Raw genomic sequence first — 23,362 nt, forward strand, 5'->3', positions numbered from 1 at the left:
CCGCAAATGATTAGCGGCATCACATCTACTATACCCAGTCCCTTGTGCTTCGTCGCACGTGCAGAACGTTTGTCAGTCGTGGTGTTCATGCGAGAAACACCTTCGCGCTAAAGTCGTCTCGATTAACAGTTTAAGGAATAAACTTCAGCTAGATCAGTAAATGATGGAGTGATTCTATCAGAGGTCGACGTTTCATCTACGTTGTTTAGTATAATTCGCTGTAGAAGCGGACCCAGATCTGTCCCAAGAAGGTTGCTGTGGTATCAAGGCTATCCAATCCAATCATGGTGGTAATGAGCTCATTTCCACCGCCGACCGAGGGATTACTACACGTGCAGGCTGACACTCAAGCATTTATGCAGGATAGATGCCTGGGAAATGGTGTATTATACATTGCACAAGAGTAAGTGATTGCTGATGTGTTTTAACAACAACAACTGTTATACTGGGATACAAGGTCATCTAATGCTGAGTTTCTCTCACAGACTATAAATATGATAGATAATAACGGCGTCCATTTTATTGCAGACGGTTATCATGGAGTAATGAGCAGGGGCAAGGGTTCTCACTTGAGTACCCATCCATCTCAGTGCACGCCATCTGCAGGGATACGGCCAAATTCCCCCATCAGTGCATCTACTGCATGCTCGATTCTCCTCTTGAGGGTGAGACATGCTTACATGTCATTATTAGAACACCCCTACCCCCAAATATGTCCAAATATATGGCATCTACTGCATGCTCGATTCTCCTCTTGAGGGTGAGACATGCTTACAGTGTCATTATTAGAACACCCCTACCCCCAAATATATGGCCAAATCCCCCTGTGAATGCATCTACTGCGTGCTTGGTTCTCCTCTTTAGGCTGAGTCAAACTTACAGTGTCGTCATTAGAACAATCCCCCCTCATTGTCAGCACCCACCCCTCCCCTCAAAAAAGTGTGAAAAGAGAATTCCTCCCCCCTCCTTCATTGCTATATAGCTACTGTACAGGGGCGTACCAAAGAAGTAGGGTCAGTACGCAGCTCTTACAAGCTGCAATTTGATTGGGCAAATGAACAATATCCGCACCTTGACACAAAGAACGAGAAGAATAGAGACAAAAGAACTCCTTTGTAGAACAAAGATAATAGGAGACAAAGCAGCTGCGTACTTACTCAAAAAGTATCCATACAAAGAGGCCACTGGTCACACTGGAGGTGCATGTGGTGGGGGAGGGGAGGGGAGGGTTCTGTATTGAAAAGCAAGAGTAATTTAATTTGTCAAGTTGAAGCCCTCAACTTCTTGAATCTCTGCAAAAAATTTTGGGAGGAGAGGGTAAGATGGACCCAGCCCCTATCCTCTCTTCCTCCACTGCCCCTTAAATGTGAAGAGAAACAGGTAAATTACAGCAAGGTGCCCCCCCTCTGTAGCAAAGGGGCACTCCTTCAAAAATTCTGAGTTCGCCTCGGTTCTGTGGTGGTCACTCAGGAAAACAGCTGTAAATTTAGATTGATTTAATAAGTTCATTTGAACTTAGCAAAGGGGCACCCCTTCAAAAATTCTGAGTTCGCCTCTGTTCTGTGGTGGTCACTCAGGAAAACAGCTGTAAATTTAGATTGATTTAATAAGTTCATTTGAAGTAAATGTAATAATTTGGTAGGCAATGATGATGATGAAGAAGCTGTTGGTGAAGTGAGATTTGTTCCCGCTAATATATCAGCATGTGAGTAACTGTTTACATGATGATGATAAATGATAATTTTTCCTCCCAAGTATGATTTTTACTTAGTGGTGCTGATGTGCTTTTGTTTTCAAAAAATTATTTTTGCAGTAGAAACAATGTTCAATGCCATGTCAGATGGCCAAGCATTGCACCCAGATCCCCAGGAAGAGGAGGAGGAGGAAATGGCAGGTGATGGCTAGAAATCTTTACGTATCAGGGGCGGCAGAGTGGTCGCAAAAGTGGGGATGGGGAGGGGGGGCAAGCACTTCCTGCCCCTCCCTATCCGCCTCCCTTGCTTATCTTAATTACATTACACAATTACATGTGATTTGAATGAAAAAATAGATTTGTAAATAGATTAATAACACAACTACAGCAAGATTCCTAAAGCATTTTGATACGATTTTGATAATTCATTTCTTCGTTGTCCAAACTCCAGGATTTGGGGGAGAAGAGTACTTCACAAATGAAAGTGAAGCTGTTCTGACCCCTGAAGGACAGGCGACCCTTGAACGCCTTGAAGGCGCCTTCCAGATGCCAAGCCAGCAGGACTTTGAAGAAATGACTGACCCTAATGGTCATGTGGGCAATGGAACTAAAATTGGAGGTGGGTGACAATGTGCTCCTTAATTGATATTGGTTTACATTGACCGAAAAAAGAACCAGGACCCAACTTGGCCAACACAAAGCTTGTTCGGACACCTAGGGGATAGTCAGCTGTAAACATGACAAGGGAGGGGGTGGGGGACTGAAAATTTAAACCCATCAGAATACCAAGGAAAGAAATGTATTACCAGAAAATATACTGAACCCTAAGCCAAAAGATACCCAGACCTCTAGCCAGGGGGGATTGAAGGTCCACTCAGATCAAACAAAAGAATATAACGTGTGTTTGGCTGGATATACCGTGCAAATCAATATGTCTTTAAATGACTATAAAAATCTTTTCATATTAATTATTTTTATTATTATCGCTATATGTTAAAAAGCACCCTATTAATAACATTTTAAATACAAGATTGAATTTATTTGAAGTATTGATTGCCTAATGTAATAAGGCCAGGAGAGGGGTATACCCGAAATTTGGTCAGCTGAAATGGAAAAACGAACCACCCCACTCAAAATCCTGGCTATGGATACCTTTTCCCCAATGACCAATTTCACAATGGTATAACTGTACATCATCAAGATGAAAAGAAATGTGTTCCTGTTACACCATCCTTCTGCTTTACATATTGAAAAAATTTCTTTCTAGCGTGGGGCAAAAGATGAACCAGAAAAGCTACCCAATCCCTCTTCCTCTCTATCTAAAAGGACCATTGTTAAAAGCAATCGTTTTTCTAATTTACAACTTCCAGCTTCTCCTATTTATTATATCTTTATATATATCATTGGAGCATTGTTTGTCCCTAATCCATGTATTTTTTAACCTGTTTAGATGTTGACATGGAAGAGGAGGATAGTCCTGGTCAGTTTGAAGATGCATAGGACATTTTTATGGTAGTTCGAGTGGTGTTTTTGTACTTTATATTGTCACAGACTTGTAGCATATGTTGTCATACTTTATAAAGCGTGTAAACTATTTTTTTACAGATTGCGATGTTCTTTGTATTGTATGATATTTAAAACAGGAAAAATATAAAACTTCACCAAGAAAAATCGTTTATTAAAAAAACATACAATTATATAGAAAACTACTGTAGAGTACTACTGGCAGAAACAGGATGGACATAAAAGTCTTGGTTATCAAAGAAGTTAGAAATGAAATTTTCATGTTTTACTCCCCCCCCTCACCAAACGAGTCAGGCCTAATCTTCATCTCGGCAGATTTTAACGACAAATTATGCCTAAACCCAGCCCACCCCACCCCACCATAGTCCTTTATGTTCCCATAGTACATTCCATTAAGATTTGACGCGTGACAATTGTTATACCACCACCCTCCGGTCAGATCAACGGCGCATGCGTAACCTGCCCAGCGATCATTGTCGCGATCCTTGGTACTGAATGACATATTGTCATGGTAACGCAATGAATCTCCTGCAGTCCCACGGTACGCGCCAACCGAGAGTCTGTACTTATTAGCCTCGTTCTCGATACGGAACCGGCCGTAGTACGCATACACAGTGATGTTTTTCCAGTCGGAAAGTTCTACTCTGAGCGAAGTAGACGTGGTGGTAACAAGCCTGTGGATTTTATTGTTACCAAGCCAGAATTCCGTCTTAAGATCGCCGAAGCCTGTTTTGTAGTCATTCCAATCGCGGTAGAAGCTGACTTGTCCGTCTATGCGTCTCTGGATGACCGTCCAACCGCCACCGGACGTCTCCATGTCGCAGTACACGTCGAAAGAACCGAGGTCATCCGGTGCGATGGGGTAGACACCGCTCTTACGGTGGCCCGCCATGTACAGGTCAGCACAGTCTCTGTCTGAAATATATGCACTTGTGAGGTTACCATGACTACACGGCATTTTTAGCTACCTTCGGTATAACTCTATTTTGAAAGATAGACTCATAGAAAACAAGAACGAGTAGTCTAATTGTTTTAGTATAAAACCACTTACATACTACCTTACAAAAATTTACTATCCTAATATATCTCCGTAATAAATAACCGCTAACGCCGACTTTTTCGCTACTCACTATCTACGGCTCAATAGATAGTGAGTACGGGAGCCAATCAAATTGCGAGATTCGTGATAGTATATGAGTGGATTTTTACTAAAGCTCAATAGATAGGGAGTACGGGAGCCAATCAAATTGCGAGATTCGTGATAGTATGTGAGTGGATTTACACTAATAGCAGAACATAGAGTTGTCCGAAGCCTATGAGGCAAGCGCAAAGGACTGGAGAAGTTTAGGGATAGACCCCGCGCGTCTAGAGAGAAGGATGGAGCGCGCCTCGTCTGTGTCTCTCTTGTTTCCCAACACATTGGGTTTGCTACACAGGATAAGATGTCATCCATAGATAAAAGATAAAATATTTGTTCGACAACTCGTTTCCAAGCACTTCCATCACGGGAATTGTAGTGGTTGTCTGGAAGACCAGGGTAGGCTCATGAGTTTATGAAAAATAGATAATTATAAAAAAAAAAAAAAGTCTGTCCGCTAGAAGCCATTACACGGAACCACTAAAAGACATTACACGCAAAATTGTATTGTGTACACTGAAACATTGGCGTGGGCAACCTGTGGTTAAGTGGCGTCACGAAGACGTATCGATTTCCCAACGAGCGTTTGGCGGGAATCTCGGTTCTCGACAGACAAACATGGCGGTCGCTTAGTTCGTTCAGCTTTGCTGGGCAAAAGCCATTTGCGACATGACCGCAGTCATTAAAGCAAAGAAAGACCGTTTTGTAAAGATCAAACTTCATCATTCTGAGCTCAGGGCTGTTAATTTTGGCGAAATTACTCAACGATTCGGCTGTTTGGATGCATATATCGTCGGTGAGTCTCAGTGTTGTCAGTTTCCAAAGGTTGCTTTGATAAACTAATGATCATTTTACCTTTTCATTTCGGTCTGTTTTAATTAAATGTCTTAATGGACATCAGGGTGTTTTATTTAGTTTCCCGATGATAAGAAGTCGAGTCTCAAATTTCCTGTCAAGACCGGTCTTAAATATCTTTATAGGGCATTGTTGTGCATTTTACAGGCTAAAATGAACAAACCAGCGGGCTAAAATTCATTTTATCCCGCTCAAAACACAGGTAGCCCATGCTCTCTATTAGTCCCTAATGATATTTATGGTATGGTATGAAAGCGCCTTTTTCAATATTCAAGATTCCATATGGGTGCGATATCGAATTTTTCGGGCACTTTGATATTTATACTATATTTATCACTCATCTAAAATCTGATATAAATTAGATATTTCTTCACAGGGTTTTAGTGTCAGACATTTAGTCCATATTATAACAAAGCTCACACATCTAATTTCTGATATTTATCAGATCATATACCCTTAGAACTGCCATGTTGAACCTAGATTATTGCATATCATGACTTGATAATATCGTATAATATCACAAGGTTTACACATAGAAAGTCCATCTAATAACTGATATATATCAGATACTATAACTTTAGAACTGCTGAACCTTGATTATTGCAACTTAATAATATCAGATAATATCACATATAGACTCGTTCTACAAACGTGACAGTCAAAGTAGATTTTGTAGTCGAATATCCGATAATATCGAGGGGTCCCGCAGAGGAGACAAAGGAATCTCTATAGATATCTAGTAGATTCTAATAAGATAATCTCTGATAATATCACAATATCCAGTGTCCAGCAGAGGGAAGAAGGGTATCTAAATAGACATCTAGTAGATAATAATAAGATAATCTCCGATAATATCACAATATCGAGGGTCCAGCAGAGGGAAGAAGGGTATCTAAATAGACATCTAGTAGATAATAATAAGATAATCTCCGATAATATCACAATATCAAGGGTCCAGCAGAGGGCAGAAGGCTATCTAAATAGACATCTAGTAGATAATAATAAGATAATCTCCGATAAAATCACAATATCGAGGGGACCAGCAGATGGAATGAGGGTATCTAAATAGACATCTTGTAGATAATAATAAGATAATCTCTGATAATATCACAATATCGAGGGTCCAGCAGAGGGAAGGAGAGTATCTAAATAGACATCTTGTAGATAATAATAAGATAATCTCCGATAATATCACAATATCAAGGGTCCAGCAGAGGGCAGAAGGCTATCTAAATAGACATCTAGTAGATAATAATAGGATAATCTCCGATAATATCACAATATCGAGGGTCCAGCAGATGGAAGGAGGGTATCTAAATAGACATCTTGTAGATAATAATAAGATAATCTCCGATAATATCACAATATCAAGGGTCCAGCAGAGGGCAGAAGGCTATCTAAATAGACATCTAGTAGATAATAATAAGATAATCTCCGATAAAATCACAATATCGAGGGGACCAGCAGATGGAATGAGGGTATCTAAATAGACATCTAGTAGATAATAATAAGATAATCTCTGATAATATCACAATATCGAGGGTCCAGCAGAGGGAAGAAGGGTATCTAAATAGACATCTAGTAGATAATAATAGGATAATCTCCGATAATATCACAATATCGAGGGTCCAGCAGATGGAAGGAGGGGATCTAAATAGACATCTTGTAGATAATAATAAGATAATCTCCGATAATATCACAACATCGAGGGTTCAGCAGAGGGAAGAAGGGTATCTAAATAGACATCTAGTAGATAATAATAAGATAATCTCTGATAATATCACAATATTGAGGGTCCAGCAGAGGGAAGGAGAGTATCTAAATAGACATCTTGTAGATAATAATAAGGTAATCTCCGATAATATCACAATATCAAGGGTCCAGCAGAGGGCAGAAGGCTATCTAAATAGACATCTAGTAGATAATAATAGGATAATCTCCGATAATATCACAATATCGAGGGTCCAGCAGAGGGAAGGAGGGTATCTAAATAGACATCTAGTAGATAATAATAGGATAATCTCCGATAATATCACAATATCGAGGGTCCAGCAGATGGAAGGAGGGGATCTAAATAGACATCTTGTAGATAATAATAAGATAATCTCCGATAATATCACAACATCGAGGGTTCAGCAGAGGGAAGAAGGGTATCTAAATAGACATCTAGTAGATAATAATAAGATAATCTCTGATAATATCACAATATTGAGGGTCCAGCAGAGGGAAGGAGAGTATCTAAATAGACATCTTGTAGATAATAATAAGGTAATCTCCGATAATATCACAATATCAAGGGTCCAGCAGAGGGCAGAAGGCTATCTAAATAGACATCTAGTAGATAATAATAGGATAATCTCCGATAATATCACAATATCGAGGGTCCAGCAGAGGGAAGGAGGGTATCTAAATAGACATCTAATAGATAATAATAAGATAATCTCTGATAATATCACAATATCGAGGGTCAAGCAGATGGAAGGAGAGTATCTAAATAGACATCTTGTAGATAATAATAAGATAATCTCCGATAATATCACAATATCAAGGGTCCAGCAGAGGGAAGAAGGCTATCTAAATAGACATCTAGTAGATAATAATAGGATAATCTCCGATAATATCACAATATCGAGGGTCCAGCAGATGGAAGGAGAGTATCTAAATAGACATCTTGTAGATAATAATAAGATAATCTCCGATAATATCACAATATCGAGGGTCCAGCAGAGGGAGGGAAGGTATCTAAATAGACATCTAGTAGATAATAGTAAGATAATCTCAAATAATATCACAACATCGAGGATCCAGCAAAGGGAAGGAGGGTATCTAAATAGACATCTAGTAGATAATAATAAGATAATCTCCGATAATATCACAATATCAAGGGTCCAGCTGAGGGAAGAAGGCTATCTAAATAGACACCTAGTAGATAATAATAGGATAATCTCCGATAATATCACAATATCGAGGGTCCAGCAGATGGAAGGAGAGTATCTAAATAGACATCTTGTAGATAATAATAAGATAATCTCCGATAATATCACAATATCAAGGGTCCAGCAGATGGAAGGAGGGTATCTAAATAGACACCTAGTAGATAATAATAAGATAATCTCTGATAATATCACAATATCGAGGGTCCAGCAGATGGAAGGAGAGTATCTAAATAGACGTCTTGTAGATAATAATAAGATAATCTCCGATAATATCACAATATCGAGGGTCCAGCAGATGGAAGGAGAGTATCTAAATAGACATCTAGTAGATGATAATAAGATAATCTCCAATAATATCACAATATCAAGGGAAGAGGAGAGGAGAGGTAAGGGGACTAACCACTATCTAATAGCATGTAATTCAAGGAAAACAATGATTATATCCTAATCTCAATATCAGATATCAGTGATAATGTTCGATATCGTGCTTTTCTCCAAGATTCACAATTTGAACTCTTACCACAACGAAGTGAAAGGTAGGAAAGTAATTTTGGACATACCTCATATTCTGTCCTCAAAAACACACTTCCTCTTGCTTAATCGCGCTCACATCACGGCGACATCCTCACATATAGTTGGAGTCCAACTGGCCCAAACCTCCGCACCACACGATTTTCCATTGAAAAAGGCACTTTGATACGGCCAGAGAACAGCCAAAAAGTAAACATAAACACAACACTAGACTATACGCGTCTTTTCAACAAGTTTTTTTTTTTTCACTAATTTTGTTTTTGCCCTATGTTTACCATAAAATCATTAGGGACAAATAAAGAGCTTTGGCTACCTGTGCTCAAAATGCTTTGATAGTTTGCTTGTTTGTTTTTTTAATGAAAATATACTTTAATCATTTTTAATGCCCTATTAAGTTATTATAAGAATAGTAATAGAGTTGAGGTTCTTGGACATAGATATGTTATTGGCCCTTCTCAGGATACATTTCAAAATGAACCTAAGTCTGGCCAAAAACATATTTTTGCCCGTAAACCTCAACTTCATTGTTATAATAGATATAACATGCTGGAAATATAAAAGCTTAGGGACTTCTGTGATGTTACGGACATCATGGGTCATATTTTTTCAATTACTTAGACAGAACAGGCAGTGTATATTGAACACTGCAAATTTGTCTGTGAAGGCAAATTTGTTTAGGATAGCTGGTTGTTCTTCCAACAAGTCGAATGACTTGTTGTGTTCAGTTAGAGGTTTTTGATGAAGAAGATATAGAAGTTTCATTCAAAGGGATATAATTTTGATTATGGTTTTACCATGCGAGTCATTGAAGCAGGCTAATGTCAGTTTACAGGCTTTTGACAGCTGTTTGTAAAGGGGCGGCGGCACAGTGAGTACTTGTCAGGTGTAGTTTTATTTTTCTTCTCCATTTAAAAAATAAAAAAAATACCTGATATTCAGGCCATGTACAACAAGCATACCTAGCTCTCCATCATGAATACTTACCCAATATTTGTTGAAATATTTAATCTGCTGTTTGAATATTAGAAAAAAATTTAAATGTTTTGGAGATATGCATTGCTTATAACTAATTTCGATTTAAATTTTCATAATGAGAAATTAGCATGATTTTGGAAATTAAAATTGTACATCTCATTTCTAATGAAAACCTGGCTTTAAAGAACAGTAGTTTGACCGTGTACTATCTTACTGACCTCTGCTACTGAACAATTCTGCAAGAAATTGCTAATTTAAACTGTTTTAGTTGATCCAGTTTCTCCTGTTGCCTTTGCTACTGCTACTGTCGGAGACTTGGATTATCCTGTACATGTTGTGAACAATTTTTTTTTACGAATGAGTATTGAAGATGTATTTCGTACATGTTTTTTCTGTTTAGGGTGTTTACATAGTTTATATTAAAGCTATGAACAACTCACATGTATCACCACAAAAACTATCCCAAAATTCAAATAATCACGTAGAAAACATTTAAAGTACCAATACATGACAGTTGAGCCTGGTAAGTAATATAAGAATAACTCAGAATGCCTCAAAGTTTTTTTTTATTGTTGAAACTTTGTATTCTTGCTGCCTCTGTGGTATCTTTAATGTTACGCTTTGCCACTGATTGGCTGGTGAAGTCCATGCCAATGATAGTATGTTTCTTGCCTCCTCATTGGCAAGTGGTGTCCCAGTTTAATTTATATTTCTCCATTTACACTTTTCCTCTCGTGTCTCTTTAGGTGAAGTTGTAAAAGCCAATCCAGCATTTAATCAGCCTTATCATGGCAAGGTACAGCTGATAAAACTGCAAGATGCCCTCTCAACAGAGGCAAATGCACGTAGTAAGACAGATGAGTTCAAGTTCTTCCTTCAAGGTGAAGATGTCATTGAAAACTGCAAAAGTGTGGATCGTGGTGATGTCCTCTTAGTTGAAATGCCCTTCATTGTGCCAAATTCTAACTCGTACAGTTTCATTGCGAATGATGAGAGGTCTGAAGTCTCTATTTGGGTTGTCAGGAAGACTGGAGCTTACAAATGTTTGTACTCCGCTCAAGGTAGAGTTCCTTCAGAGAAAGAACCTTCTAAGGCTCAAAAGGTAGCAAAGTCTAATCCGACACAGCCAGCACGATCCTTGAGAAAGCGGCCACATGATTGTGATAGCACAACAGATAGCGATGCCCCAGAGAATCACAAAACTAGTCTTGCAAAAAGGTCTCCTGAGAGGCAATCTGCTAGAATCCATAGAAAGCAAACTACATCTCCGTCTCACATTCCCAGAAGCCATCAAACCCCAGATTCTGCAAGGGCCGGTAGTGAAGAGATAAGGGGGGATATAGATGTGTCAGAGTTGGTTGACATTGTAAGGCCTTTGAGGCGCCTCGCCAGGGCTGTGCCATCAGGTGGAATGAGTGACAAAGCATCGAAGACAAGTGAGGAAGGACAAAGCAGCGTAAGTAATCAAGTCGGGTCAAGGCCCCCAAAACCAGCTCCCCAGGGTAGGAAAGGGAAAGGTTTTAAACTCGGTCCAAAAGTCGCCCTTAGTACACCTATGGAAAAGTCAGTCTTGAGGAACCCTGTTCTATTGAACACTCCAGAAGAGTATGTTCAAGGTTTTAACACTGTGGGATACAGCCCATCAGATGCTGCTTCTGATGGAAAGACATTGGAAAGAATTCCAGCAAAGTCTGCTCCAAAAGAGATCGTACGCGACTGTGTTGTATTATTAAAAAAATTTAATGATCAGCCTGGTACCAGTAGTAGAAATACTGGTCTAGAGCAGGAAAAACCTGACATATCTAAATACAGCAGGAATGGAACAGGTGTGGAGAGACCTAAAGGCCAGGAAGAGTCCATAAATCATAGTGACCCTTGGCAGATGTCAGAAGACAATGAAGATTTGTCAAGTTCAGCTTGTAGTGGCCCAGCAACACCTAGTGGAACGCTTACCCCATCAAAGTTTAAGGCTAAGTCGAAATCAGCTACTGAAGGTAACCTCGCTGGGCAAGATGAAACTTCCTCCGTGCGAACCTCTAGCAATGCTGCAGATGACGCCCGTATCTCGACTACTAGCAGTCCAGTTACTCCAAGTGGAACGCTTACTCCAAGATTAAAGGCTAAGTCAAACCCATTACCCAAAGCTAACCTTACATTGCAAGGTAAAACAACTTCTGTGCGACACTCTCAAAGAACTGACAATCAAGCGCTGAGCCAAAATAATACTGATCAAACCACACCTAGTGGAACATTTACCCCATCGAAGTTGAAGGCTGCGTCAAAACCAGTATCTGACAGGGGCCTAGCAGGACAAAATGACGGATCTTCTGTTCGAAGGTCTAAAAGGGTTGCAGCTAAAGCGCAAGGTTCAGCTAGTAATGGTCCAGCTTCTCCTAGCGGCACACTAACCCCAGAAAAACGTAAAGCTAGGTCTAACCCATTACCCGACGAAAACCTGGTTGAGCAACATCACACAGCTTCGGTGCTAAGCGCTACTCAATCTGTGTCTACTAGGACTGTTCGATTAAATAGATTGATAGTAGCACAGACGGAACTGCAAGAAGACAACGCCCCGGATCTTGGACAGGACGTCCAGCCACAGTCAGTACCAGCTCAGTCATCTTCAAGTTCTGCCAATGAGGAACCTCTCTCGACTACTTCAAGACCACAGCCGGCACAACAACCAGCTCAGTCTTCGGGTGCTACTCCACTGGAAGCTCAGGCAGAGGCACCCACGGTGTCTACAACTACATGCGGTGCCGCAGCAACAAAGACTACTTCGGCAATTTCACAGGGTGCTTCAACGTCTTTACAGGCCACCACACACAGTGTATCGTCTCCTACAAATGTCACTACTCAGGATGGTGCTACTTCCAGGCAATGTACTACAGCTACTGTGAGGTATACAGTACCATCGGGGTACACCAAGCTGTCTGACCTTTCTGCTGGAACTGTGGTTAATGTTTACGGAGTGGTCAAGTTCTTCAAGTCACCATGGCAGTCGCGAGGTACTGACATGTGTTCGGTCGTAGTGCTATCAGACCCTTCATCCGACTCATCCCTCGAATGTGTCCTCTTTCAAGCCGCCGAAAATCAGTTGCCGCAGATTAAGAGCGTTGGTGATATTGTGCGTCTTCATCGTATCAAGATCTCTATGTACAAAGACAGGCTCCAGGCTAAGTCCAGTCGCGGTTTTGCGGCGCTCGTGATAGGTCGAAGCTGGACCGGACCTGTGCGCAAAGAGGTAGCCTTGGTCAGCTCAAATAGCTTCTCCTTTAGTGACGATGACAAGCGAGTGATGGAAGAGTTACGTGATTGGTGCGCATCTAAGCCTGATGTATTTCCGCAAACTCTCCAAGAGACTATATCTCAACTTAAACCTTCTATGTATTGTCACATCCTATGCAAAGTTATGGGTGTGGCGAAACACAGGGACCTTGATGCTGTAGTCTTGACCATCACAGACGGGACAACACCTCAGTTCGCAGTCCATTCCTTCGATGAAACTGTCTACGATATTATCGAGCCAGTGCCAGCTACTTCGCCAAACCCTCTGGTGGACGTATTTGTCTTCGGAGAGCACTCGGCTACTGTAAGACGTCTCGGGATCACTTCGGGTAGTCTGGTGTTGCTACACGGCGCTCATGTATCGACATATGTGGACCAGCCTGGAGCTAGTCTTTATGACGTTGTCAATCCGGAGTTGGAGATTTGTCTCCATAGGGGGCAAGACTATGGACGTACTATTACTTTAGTGCAACCGAACTCGCCTGAGGCCGTGAATCTTACAGACAGACTCAAGTGAGGCTATGGTACGATTTGCAATGCTATCTAACGCTGTAGTGTGTTTTATTGTGCTGTAGAGCGCAATGCCGCATTTAGATGACATGTGTTAGTCGTATTCTGTGTCGACTCATATTCTGTATTGAGTCATATTCTGTATCGAGTCATATTCTGTATTTAGTCATATTCTTAGTTCTGTAGATATGAACATGGATGGAATATTTCTATAACTTTAAAATAAAATATCTCAATCATTAATTTTGTGATTTTAATATTAAAATCGTTAAAAAATTGCGCCCTTGGTGTTTGGTCTAGTCCGAAATTTACCACCGACAACATTCTTTGAGCGTCGCTCGAGTACTTACTTGGAGGTGGTAGAACACAGAGTTTGTGACAGGAGTCGGAGCAACACTTCATTCCTCCTTCACAATCAACGTCATAGACACACTCGTCTTTCTTGGGGGAGCATGAGGGGAGGGGTAACGGCACTGGACAGACCCCGCCCTTGGTTCCTCCTGCAACAAAGAACGTGAGACTTGTCCATGGATATGTGGTGGGATGAGGGGAAGGGGTAGTGGTACATGCTTTGCCTTGGTACCTCTTGAAATAAAGAACAATAGACTTGTCTATGGATAGGGGGAGGGGTAGTGGTACATGCTTTGCCTTGGTACCTCTTGAAACAAAGAACAATAGACTTGTCTATGGATACGGGGTGGGGTAGTGGTACATGCTTTGCCTTGGTACCTCTTGAAACAAAGAACAATAGACTTGTCTATGGATAGGGGGACGGGTAGTGGTACATGCTTTGCCTTGGTACTTCTTGAAACAAAGAACAATAGACTTGTCTATGGTTAGGGGGAGGGGTAGTGGTACATGCTTTGCCTTGGTACCTCTTGAAACAAAGAACAATAGACTTGTGTATGGATAGGGGGAGGGGTAGTGGTACATGCTTTGCCTTGGTACCTCTTGAAATAAAGAACAATAGACTTGTGTATGGATACGGGGTGGGGTGGGTGTAGTGGTTCAGGGCACAGCCCGACCTTGAGACCTCCTGAAACAATGAACAGACTGAATTGATAGGGGAGGTGTAATTGTAGCAATGATATGGGATTTGTAATTGTACTCACTGTTGATGACATTCAAAGTAGTAAAAGCCTCGTTCTTGAAAATGCCTCCGTCAGTGCTTAAAAGGCAGGCGTAGCGTCCACTGTCTTCTGACGTCACTTGAGTGATGACTAGTTCGCCCCAGTCTCGGACGGTCGCCCGAAACCGAGGCAGCTTGCCGTCTATTTTCTTCCACGTCACTCGTAGGGTCGGATCGCCGACACCACTACAGTTCGCGCGGAAAATATCTCCCGTGTATAGTGTAGTATTGTCTTGGGGCCTGATGTCGAACTCCGGTAATGCTGCAACCACTAATTGCGTGAACACTTCAGTCACGCCAAGGTCGTTTGAGGCGCGGCAGATGTACATTCCCGAGTCTGCCTTCCTGGTACTAGATATAAGAAGGCTGTCGTCTCTGACGAATGCTCTCCCCTGGGGAAGAGTGCCGTACACTTTTAACCACTTGAGCACTGGTGTCGGGAAGCCTGTGGCCTCGCACTTTGGTAACCGCGCCAAGCGGCGCTCCTTTATGAAGATTGGACCCGCGAAGATTGGTTTCATGCGTGGAGGGGCTGCAAATGAAGAACTAACTTATTAGTGATGAACAATTCCTTTGTACCCTTGCATTCATCTAGTGCCAGTTAATACGGATAGAGAGAGAAAAAAGAAAAAAAAGTCGAGGATCAAACCTCGTCCAGATCACACAAAATGAGAAAAAAATAGACCATACTTCCAGACTTAAAGCCGCTTTATTTAACAGGCCATCCGCTCTTAATTATCAATCACATCCTCAATGAAACTTTCAATAGACACACTGCTTTCACTATTTTGAAATATTTTTCGCGTTTTCCGTTAAAAAACATCGGAGATTGTTACGTAATCGACCGGGAGTAAACTGGTGACAATGCGGCTTTAAGCTTAAACGCCGTATGGCAGCTAAGATACACGGCTATACTGCAGCTTTCGGCTCCAATACCGCTATCTAGCAAACTGTACAACACAAAGGAATCTAAGGTACCCGAGGTAACCTGAGGCAATAACCAGGTTCCTAGCCCTGTCTTATACGGTTACGCCATGCACATCTCACTGAAAGGTATATTGAAAAATATCGGGGTCTTTTACACTGCAACGTCCTTTGGGGATGAGTGTGCTGCTTCGTCATATGCACAGCACACACGCGTGATATGGCAGCCTTCTTGGCCTTTGTTCTTTCTTTGTTTGCACGTGAACTTGTCATTCGTGCTCAGAGAAAACAGTATTCAACTAAATCAATCTGAAATGTGCGCTACCTGCCAATTGTATTTCCTATAAAAAAATCCGGAATTATCCCGTAGTTTCCTCTGTACAGCCATCGGGGCTTAGAGAGGGCTTATTTCGTGTTAAAAAAAAAAAAAGAATTCGCAGATACCGTAACCGTAACGTAACGCATTCGAAGTAAAACAAACAGTCTCACACGCCCCTGGCAATCAATGCAATCGGCTTAAGTGTCGTATGACATTTACCTAAGAGAATAACTACCCTCTGTAATGTAATTGCTGATTTTCCTTTACAAAGTCCGTGGAGTCAATTTGTTGTCTACTACATGCGCATAACTTGGGACAGGGGCTGTGAGGCGACCCACCCCCCTATCCCCCATCCCCCATCCCCTCTCTAAAATCCCTCCGTCAACTACCAGAAAGACGGTCAGTTTTCCTGCTGATGAATCCTCAAATTGATGCAGAAACATTAAGAAAAATGAGGGGCACCCGCACCCGTACTGGTAATTTCCTTATAGTTTTTGAAGGGGTGCACGTGCCCCAAGAGCCACCGTGCTACGAACCTGCAATTATATATAAAACTTACATCTGACGATGAGTCTGACTACTCCCTCGGCACTAGCGACGTGGTTTCTCGCGGTGCATTCGTACTCTCCCCTGTCCTCATACGATACATCCCGGATCACCAACTCGCCATTAGACCGATACAGATACCGCTGACCCACTAGCACGCGACCGTTTCGTCTCCACGTGATTGATGGCTTTGGCTTTCCGTACGATGCACAATAAAATGACGCGGAGCTGTTCTCGGTGACGGTTAGAATTGTCGGGGTCACTAAAACCCTGGGTGCCCCATTGCCCTGGGTTGGCCCACCACTTCCGGTCTCCCCAGGTTCTCCGCGGTCTCCTTTATCGCCTTTGGCACCACGAGGCCCCATATCCCCTGGGATCCCCTGTGGCCCTCGGTCGCCGCTGTATCCTCTTGGGCCCCGCAAGCCTTGAGGGCCTTGTACACATTTTTTACCCTCAGGTGTGCTGCAGACTCGTTCGCTCTCGGCTCTTATACTAACGAGGGCATCCTTGAGCTCCTCTTGAAGTGACGCAATGACTTTACGATACATTGCCTTGGTAACGTATCCTGTCAGATTCACGTGATTATTTTCCTCCTCATTCGTGACGCCGATTGGCCCACTGCTGTTTTTCATCGATGACGTCACGCTAGCATTACTTGACTTTTCTAATTGTATTGCAATGACTGGCTTTGGCTCTGTGTGTGAGAAACGTTTAGGTCTTCGAAGCTTATTGCGTGCAAGATGGTTGTCTTGGTCTGAAACAACAAAATGATTACAATTGAACTAGTACAATCTCCAAATGATATATTTTGTGCAATATACGCATATCTAGTTGGAAACAGCAGAACAGTGACAAAAACAACACAAAAGTAAAAAAGTTACACCCATATGGGTGTCAATGTACATTTTTCCTTTTCGCATTTTGTTCTTTCTTGAGGCTTTGTACTACGAGCTTGCAAGGGTCTATCAAACCTTTGAGTGGCATTTTTATCTTACCGTCATTCTTTGAGACGCAAACCCCTTTACTGCTTTGGTGGTCTATATTCCCCTTTTGCCCCCTACCCTCTCTTAACGTACATTATCGCCTACTGATGCTACCCTCGATTGCCATCTTTTGTATAACCATCATTCTTTGCGACGCAATCCACATTCGTTATGCCCCCTCCCCTCTCCCCCACCGTACATTATCGCTTACGGATAACCTTCGATTGACATTTTTGCCCTACCATCATTCTTTGCGACGCAAGCCCCTTCAAGGGTCGACATTCTCGTCGCCATTACCAACTGCTGTTTCTGAAGCCACTGTATCTTGAGCTCAAGATGGACGAAAGCCATGCACGACAGCAAGCAGGCTACCACAAGTCCCAGACTGGCAACCAGAGGAACGTGTGTCTTCCGAGTCTCTCCTGATTTTTCTGCCGACATCCTTGACAGAAAAAGCGCTTACTGACCGCTAGATACCTAGCAGATATGCTGTAAGACAATTTGTAGGAAATCACACTGTTATTTATCTTATTGAATGCAAGTCACCTTATTTAGGTTGTTGTAATCATTGCTGATAACGAAAGCAAGGTTTTGAGAACTCTATTTACTAATGATCTTTAACTGACAGTATGCTCTTTGTCGGTCAGTGAGTTCTTTATGCAGACAGTAAGATATTGGATTACTATGACGTCATTGTAAATAGTCACGCATGTTAAATGACGCCATAAAATCCTTTGAAGCAACCGTTTCTACATCATTAGGGATAGCTGGTGGGGTGGAAATTGTAGACCTCCATCTCAACCATTTTTTTTTTCTTGTCCCAGTACCACTCTGTCGTCCTCACCCCGCTCCACGCCCTGGTTCTCCTGTGTAACACTATAAACAAAGAGTAAAAAAATTAAGACTTTGGCAGTGTGGCAGGTACGGTCAGGAAATTCTACCCCCAAAAGGTTATCCCCCCCCCCCCCCCCGGCCAATCTTATCCTGCGTACGCGCCTGACCCAGTCTCAAAATAACGTTACATTAGCTAAAAGGCCCGGAGAAATTACGTAAATAGAAATAAAGTAGCCCAACTTTGCGAAAAAAAAGTTAACTCTCTGTCAGATATCATTGCAAGACCCTAACTTAAACCTTTTTGGGATTTTGTTTCACTTCAATAGCTTTAGCAGATTTCATTCATGCTCCAGCTCCCAACTCGACAACGAATCGAGTCTTCGTTGGAGGACCGAGTTATCGAGTTCATCTCGTATCAGTATAATGTATAAATACACATATTTCGGAACCCATATTTCAAATAGCTAAGGTTGCACCACAGGCGAACCAGGATAAGAATAATTCCCTCGTGATTCTTCGTGAAAACAAAATATAATTTGAAGTTGTGTCTTGACTGTTTCCTCAATAAAGCTAGTTAAATTACTTTATTAGCCTTGTGTGTTGTTTAGGGACTAAACCCCTTCATGCGCCACAACTCCCCTTAAAAACAACACACAAGGCTAATATAGTAACACTAGCTTTATTTTTATTGAGGAAACAGTCAAGACATAACTCAGGCCCGTACCCAAGATTTTTCTTGTGGGGGGTGGGGGGGTTGCGAAATCCGAAAAAGTGGACCTAATTTTTCCCGGGGAGGGGGGAGGGGGGAGGGAGGGAGTTCTCTGATAAAAATCTTACCACCTCCGAAAAAACAAAAAGGGTTTTTTTATGCCTTTGCAGTGTCTCTACGGGACGTTTATTGTCGAATTTGGCTATCATACAGACATACCAGAGTGATCTTGCCAAAATTGGACTTTCGGCCTGTAACTTCAAATTATATTTTTCATTTTCACGAAGGATCACGAATAGCCTCCCTTGCAGGCGTTTTTGGGCAGGCGTCGCTCGCTCTCCCTCCACAAAGGAAGGCTGGACACGTAGGACCGATTCTTATCTTGGTTCGCCAGTGGTTGAACTCGAGAAGCCATGTGTCCGAGTGTCGTAACCTAAATGGTTCTTGGGTAACGTATTTTAATTTGTCCTGAATCATGTGAATGTTAACAGGCACACGAAAAGCTGCTGCTGCTTACTAAACCTGGGCTTCTTTTAATTTCGCTTATTTTCTTATTTATTTGGTATCCATAATGCGATGCGAATGACTAAACGTGGTTTCTCCGAGTGCCACCTTGATTGAATCATGTGTATCAAAAGCTACATTCGCTCAAACGGGCAAAAATAACTTTTTTAACATCTATGTTGCAATCACGCGCGTCCCGGTTGAATAAGGCGTTACGGCCATAGAACTAATGCACGTCGTGTAAGCAGGAACTGTTTCATCCCAACGGTCCGTTCCCGTTCAACATTTCCAAGGAATCCCCGCTGGTCAAGTAACCAAATCGAGGCTCGGACGTTGCGTTACTCCACTTCAAGCAACACTGAAACCACCGCTACAGACCGCTACTTGACATTGAAAACAGCCTCGCGCATGTTCTGCTTCCTATCAGGCTTATATACAGAAACTAAGACGGTCAAATGTTTTACAGACTAGTGCCTTCCGGGATCGACGTATTATTCATGATGAAACTATTTTGATATTGCTAGGAGACTCGTAGAGTTGATTCATGTTTATGTTATCTGGGAGCTTAACTTTGACTTGTATTCGTCAGAGAGTCAAAGAGTGGAATGGATTCCTCGGTGAAAGGACTGAGCTTTTTGCTGGTATTTTATACGGGAATAGTAACAGCGACAAAATCGGTCGGTCCAAGCCAAACCACAGGTAACTATAACTATTAAATTGTGTTTATTGCTCAATTATTGGCTGCGTGACGTTTTAAAAACTCCATTAACCGTCACGCAAGCATCACTACGTCAAAAGGGTCTGGCAAGTGAGTATGGACGAAGAACATCACGCACAGAATAAACATTCAGAATGTTTTTATATGTTTTATATTCCAAATATTCCAACAGGATGGAGTAACTGGAGTAACTGTTCTGTTCCATGTGGGACAGGGGTGCAAACCAGAAATAGATCCTGCGAAGGATGCATAGAGACACGAACCTGTAGCAAGGCCCCGTGTTTACATGGTAAGGGGCGATATTTTTTAGGGCCATTACTTTAGAGGTTTGACAAAAATCCCTTTCGCTGTCAAAACACTAAACAGGTAAAATGATAATATAGCAACAGATTCCAAAATAGCTGCTGCAAGATCCACGAGATTGAGAATTAAATGGCGGTACTAGAAACATCCCCAGAGACAGTGGGGACGAAACCAGGGAGAAATGGGCGTCCGGGAAGTCCCCTTCCCTTCCTTTTCTCGTCCCCTTCAGTACCTGACGCTATATGTTTCCTGGCTAAGAATACCATTCTCAAATATGTTCATATAACTATACTAACATATATGTCAGGCCCGTACCCACGATTTTTCTTGGGGGGGAGGGGGGGCTTACCCACGATTTTTCTTGGGGGGGGGGATGCGAAATCCGAAAAAGTTGACCAAATTGTCAGTGTGTGTGGTGAGTTCTCTAATAAAAATCTAACTACCCCCGAAAAAACAAAATGGGATTTTTTTATGCCTTTGCAGTATCTCCACGGGACCTAGCTTATTCTTTATGGTTTTGTCTACAAATAGCACATCTATTGAGAACCGAAAGTGGACCTTCGGCCGTTGTGGGGGGGGGGGGGGGGGGGGGCTGCGTTCGCACCCCCTGCACTCCCCTGGGTACGGGCCTGTATGTTCATATAACTGTACTACTATTCCTATTATGAAATTTATGCAATACCGATTTTGAAAACAGTTTAGGCTAATCTCAATCCCTAAATCTTCAAGGATTTCACATAAATCGTGTTTCAGACCCGTAGGATGTTTTTGTGGTACAGCGAAAGATATTCTCAAGATGCAATCGTCTTGGATTTAGGTTGATTTATGATTTTTTTTGTTTCCAGATGCATCCATGATGATTGGTGTAATATTTGGAGTCTCGGCGGTCCTGATAGTCGTTCTCTTCTTTGTGCTTGTTTGTACCTTCTTCATCAAGGAAAAATCTGAGAGAAAGGTCGCCCGCAAAAGGTGACGTATACTATTAAAAGGCAGTTATCAGCCATGTATTCTTCGTTTGGCTTTTCAATAAAAGATTCATAAACAAAACTGTATACTTCGGTTGCAAAGCACAAAAGAAAATATTGCAAGATACCAAAAATCACGCGGACTTTTTTACCGACAATTTTACCGACATTTAAAAAATATATATATATATTTATTCGGATTGGTTGTTTATTCCTCTTTTTATATGTCGGTTGCATTATCTTGGTGATCTGATATCCCACCAGCCAGCATTGCTGGCGAATATCCGCTTGACTGACTATAGGACAAAGGAAATGTCAAAATAGGTCGTTTTCTATGAGTCAAATAGTCTACTCGGCGCTACGCGCCTCGTTGACTATCTATTGACTCATAGAAAACTCGAACTCGTAGTCTAATTGTTAAATAGAACATGCTAGACAGTCCTTGAAACAACCCTGGCCAAAATATACGGTCATACACATCTTTTAGTGTGGGTCTATCGCAGACGGCGTTTGCATTTGTGTGAGCAGTAAGCGTCCCTCGCGAATTTCGCGAACAGAAAGAGTCTTCCACAAAAGCCGCCTCCCTTTCAGGCAGAGTATACCGCAGACCTCTGAGCATCGCAGGCTTACACGTTTTCGACATGAATAGATAGAATAGACTTATAGGAAAGGTAACCTAGACTCGTGCTACCACAGGTAGCCCGAGTAATAACCTTAGCCTGCTAGGCGGCTCTCATTCGGGGTTATTCGGGAATGTTTTGCTTTCCGGATATTGGGAATTCTGTGGCGCGCGCAAAGGCCGAGGTGCATTGGGGAGAGGTTGCAAAGAAATTTGCCTCATCGACCCAGAGCACCCCGGCCTTCGCACGTGCCAAAGAACTTCCATTATTCGAAAGAGCCGGCTAGTAGTCTACAATAACCTCATCTGAGAGGTGAAGTAAATGCGATAGTATTATATTGATGTAGTGTGGCTTGTTTTGTACAGCTCGACGGAGTGGAGTACACCTGGTACCTCACGACGTACCCTGGAGAGTAACGTCGATTTTAAGCTGTCAGTCCTACGCAAAGACCAACGTCATGAACCTTTGAGAAATCCCCCTGAGATTCTGTAACCTGGTAACCGTGGACCCTACGGCTTTACCGGTTCGTCGAGATCAGCGTCAAGAATCTTTGAGAAACGCTCTGATATTCTGTAAACGTAGATCTTTTCAGCACTGTAAATTTCGCAGTCTCTTGTGTTCTCGCACGCTTTTGTTTTTCGCAGTTGACGGTCTTGTTGTATGTATTCGATTCTTATGACGTCTTGATTTATGAGCAGTGCAGAATTCAGTGTGGAAATAAACGTAACAGGAAAATTTCCAAGTTTACTAAAGACAACCCGAAAAGCTTCAGGCAGAGCAAAAGGCAGTCCTACATGAAAAAATGCAAAAAGAACAACTAATACATCTGTGATGTGTCGGCTGAGAAATAGCCTACTTGTAGGCTTTGATAGTTTTTCCGGCACATGCGACTTGTTGTTTTCGGCGTTTTCGTGCCGGAAAAACTATCAAAGCCTACAAGTAGGCTAGCTGAGAAAGGGTGAAGAACTCTTACATATTATTATGTAGGCGGAAAGGGAGCTTTTCTTAACCACTCCACATAACAAGTGCGGTAGAAGCAGTAATTGTTGTAGTAGTTTGGCTAAATTCTGATAGTAAACCACGAATCTCCCACTAATTTGGCTAAAATTTGTCTTGGTTTGCGACGCGCTATTCGTGTTTCATTAGAAAACCCGGTCAAATTACGTAATCCGAGCTTCTACTCCTTCGCGCGCGAACTGTCCCCGACGCGCTAGCCGAAACGTACGTGCTATTTTTATAGGTTGACCGGGTTTTCTAGTAAAACACGGAGAGCGCGTTGCAAACAACGCCAAATAAGAAGGAAATTCGTGGTTTGTTATCAAAATTTAGCTTAGCGATCACTGTTCCTACCTCCCTTG

At 42.1% G+C, this 23,362-nt stretch overlaps 4 protein-coding genes and 1 long non-coding RNA gene across 8 annotated transcripts; 4 read left to right on the forward strand and 1 right to left on the reverse strand.

Moving 5' to 3' along the window:
• The first annotated feature begins 40 nt into the window (after positions 1–40).
• On the forward strand, positions 41–3,364 carry LOC5518181 (methylosome subunit pICln). Of its 2 annotated transcripts, XM_048732722.1 has the most exons (6): positions 42–403; positions 529–665; positions 1,643–1,705; positions 1,814–1,894; positions 2,145–2,312; positions 3,144–3,364. In XM_048732722.1, the coding sequence occupies exons 1-6, from the start codon at positions 285–287 to the stop codon at positions 3,191–3,193; spliced, it is 618 nt and encodes a 205-aa protein (XP_048588679.1). In that variant the 5' UTR covers positions 42–284; the 3' UTR covers positions 3,194–3,364. The 2 variants fall into 2 exon arrangements, with proteins under 2 accessions (XP_048588680.1, XP_048588679.1); XM_048732723.1 differs by lacking the exon at positions 1,643–1,705 and having other exon boundaries at positions 41–403.
• Positions 3,351–17,999, reverse strand: LOC5518134 (muscle M-line assembly protein unc-89). The gene is made up of 5 exons (XM_032362819.2): positions 17,594–17,999; positions 16,382–17,122; positions 14,563–15,111; positions 13,801–13,950; positions 3,351–4,132 (listed from the first exon to the last, which is right to left on the reverse strand). Exons 1-5 carry the CDS (start codon positions 17,790–17,792, stop codon positions 3,483–3,485), a joined length of 2,289 nt encoding a protein of 762 aa, XP_032218710.2. The 5' UTR covers positions 17,793–17,999; the 3' UTR covers positions 3,351–3,482.
• On the forward strand, positions 4,927–13,729 carry LOC116601923 (mucin-5AC). Its single transcript, XM_032362806.2, has 2 exons — positions 4,927–5,151; positions 10,399–13,729. Exons 1-2 carry the CDS (start codon positions 5,025–5,027, stop codon positions 13,455–13,457), a joined length of 3,186 nt encoding a protein of 1,061 aa, XP_032218697.1. The 5' UTR covers positions 4,927–5,024; the 3' UTR covers positions 13,458–13,729.
• LOC125572317 lies at positions 17,731–18,241 on the forward strand. Its single transcript, XR_007313758.1, has 2 exons — positions 17,731–17,842; positions 18,176–18,241. It is a non-coding gene; the product is annotated as an uncharacterized LOC125572317 (long non-coding RNA).
• Positions 18,242–19,723: 1,482 nt separating this feature from the next.
• On the forward strand, positions 19,724–22,739 carry LOC116601913 (isthmin-1). 3 transcript variants are annotated; one of them, XM_032362785.2, is made up of 4 exons: positions 19,724–20,097; positions 20,331–20,405; positions 21,265–21,388; positions 22,370–22,739. In XM_032362785.2, exons 1-4 carry the CDS (start codon positions 20,004–20,006, stop codon positions 22,494–22,496), a joined length of 420 nt encoding a protein of 139 aa, XP_032218676.1. In that variant the 5' UTR covers positions 19,724–20,003; the 3' UTR covers positions 22,497–22,739. The 3 variants fall into 3 exon arrangements, with proteins under 3 accessions (XP_032218676.1, XP_048588681.1, XP_032218675.1); XM_032362784.2 differs by having other exon boundaries at positions 19,725–20,097; positions 20,289–20,405; XM_048732724.1 differs by lacking the exon at positions 20,331–20,405.
• The last annotated feature ends 623 nt before the right edge of the window (positions 22,740–23,362 follow it).

Source organism: Nematostella vectensis, chromosome 9 (assembly GCF_932526225.1).
Source record: "Nematostella vectensis chromosome 9, jaNemVect1.1, whole genome shotgun sequence".
Taxonomy (NCBI): domain Eukaryota; kingdom Metazoa; phylum Cnidaria; class Anthozoa; order Actiniaria; family Edwardsiidae; genus Nematostella; species Nematostella vectensis.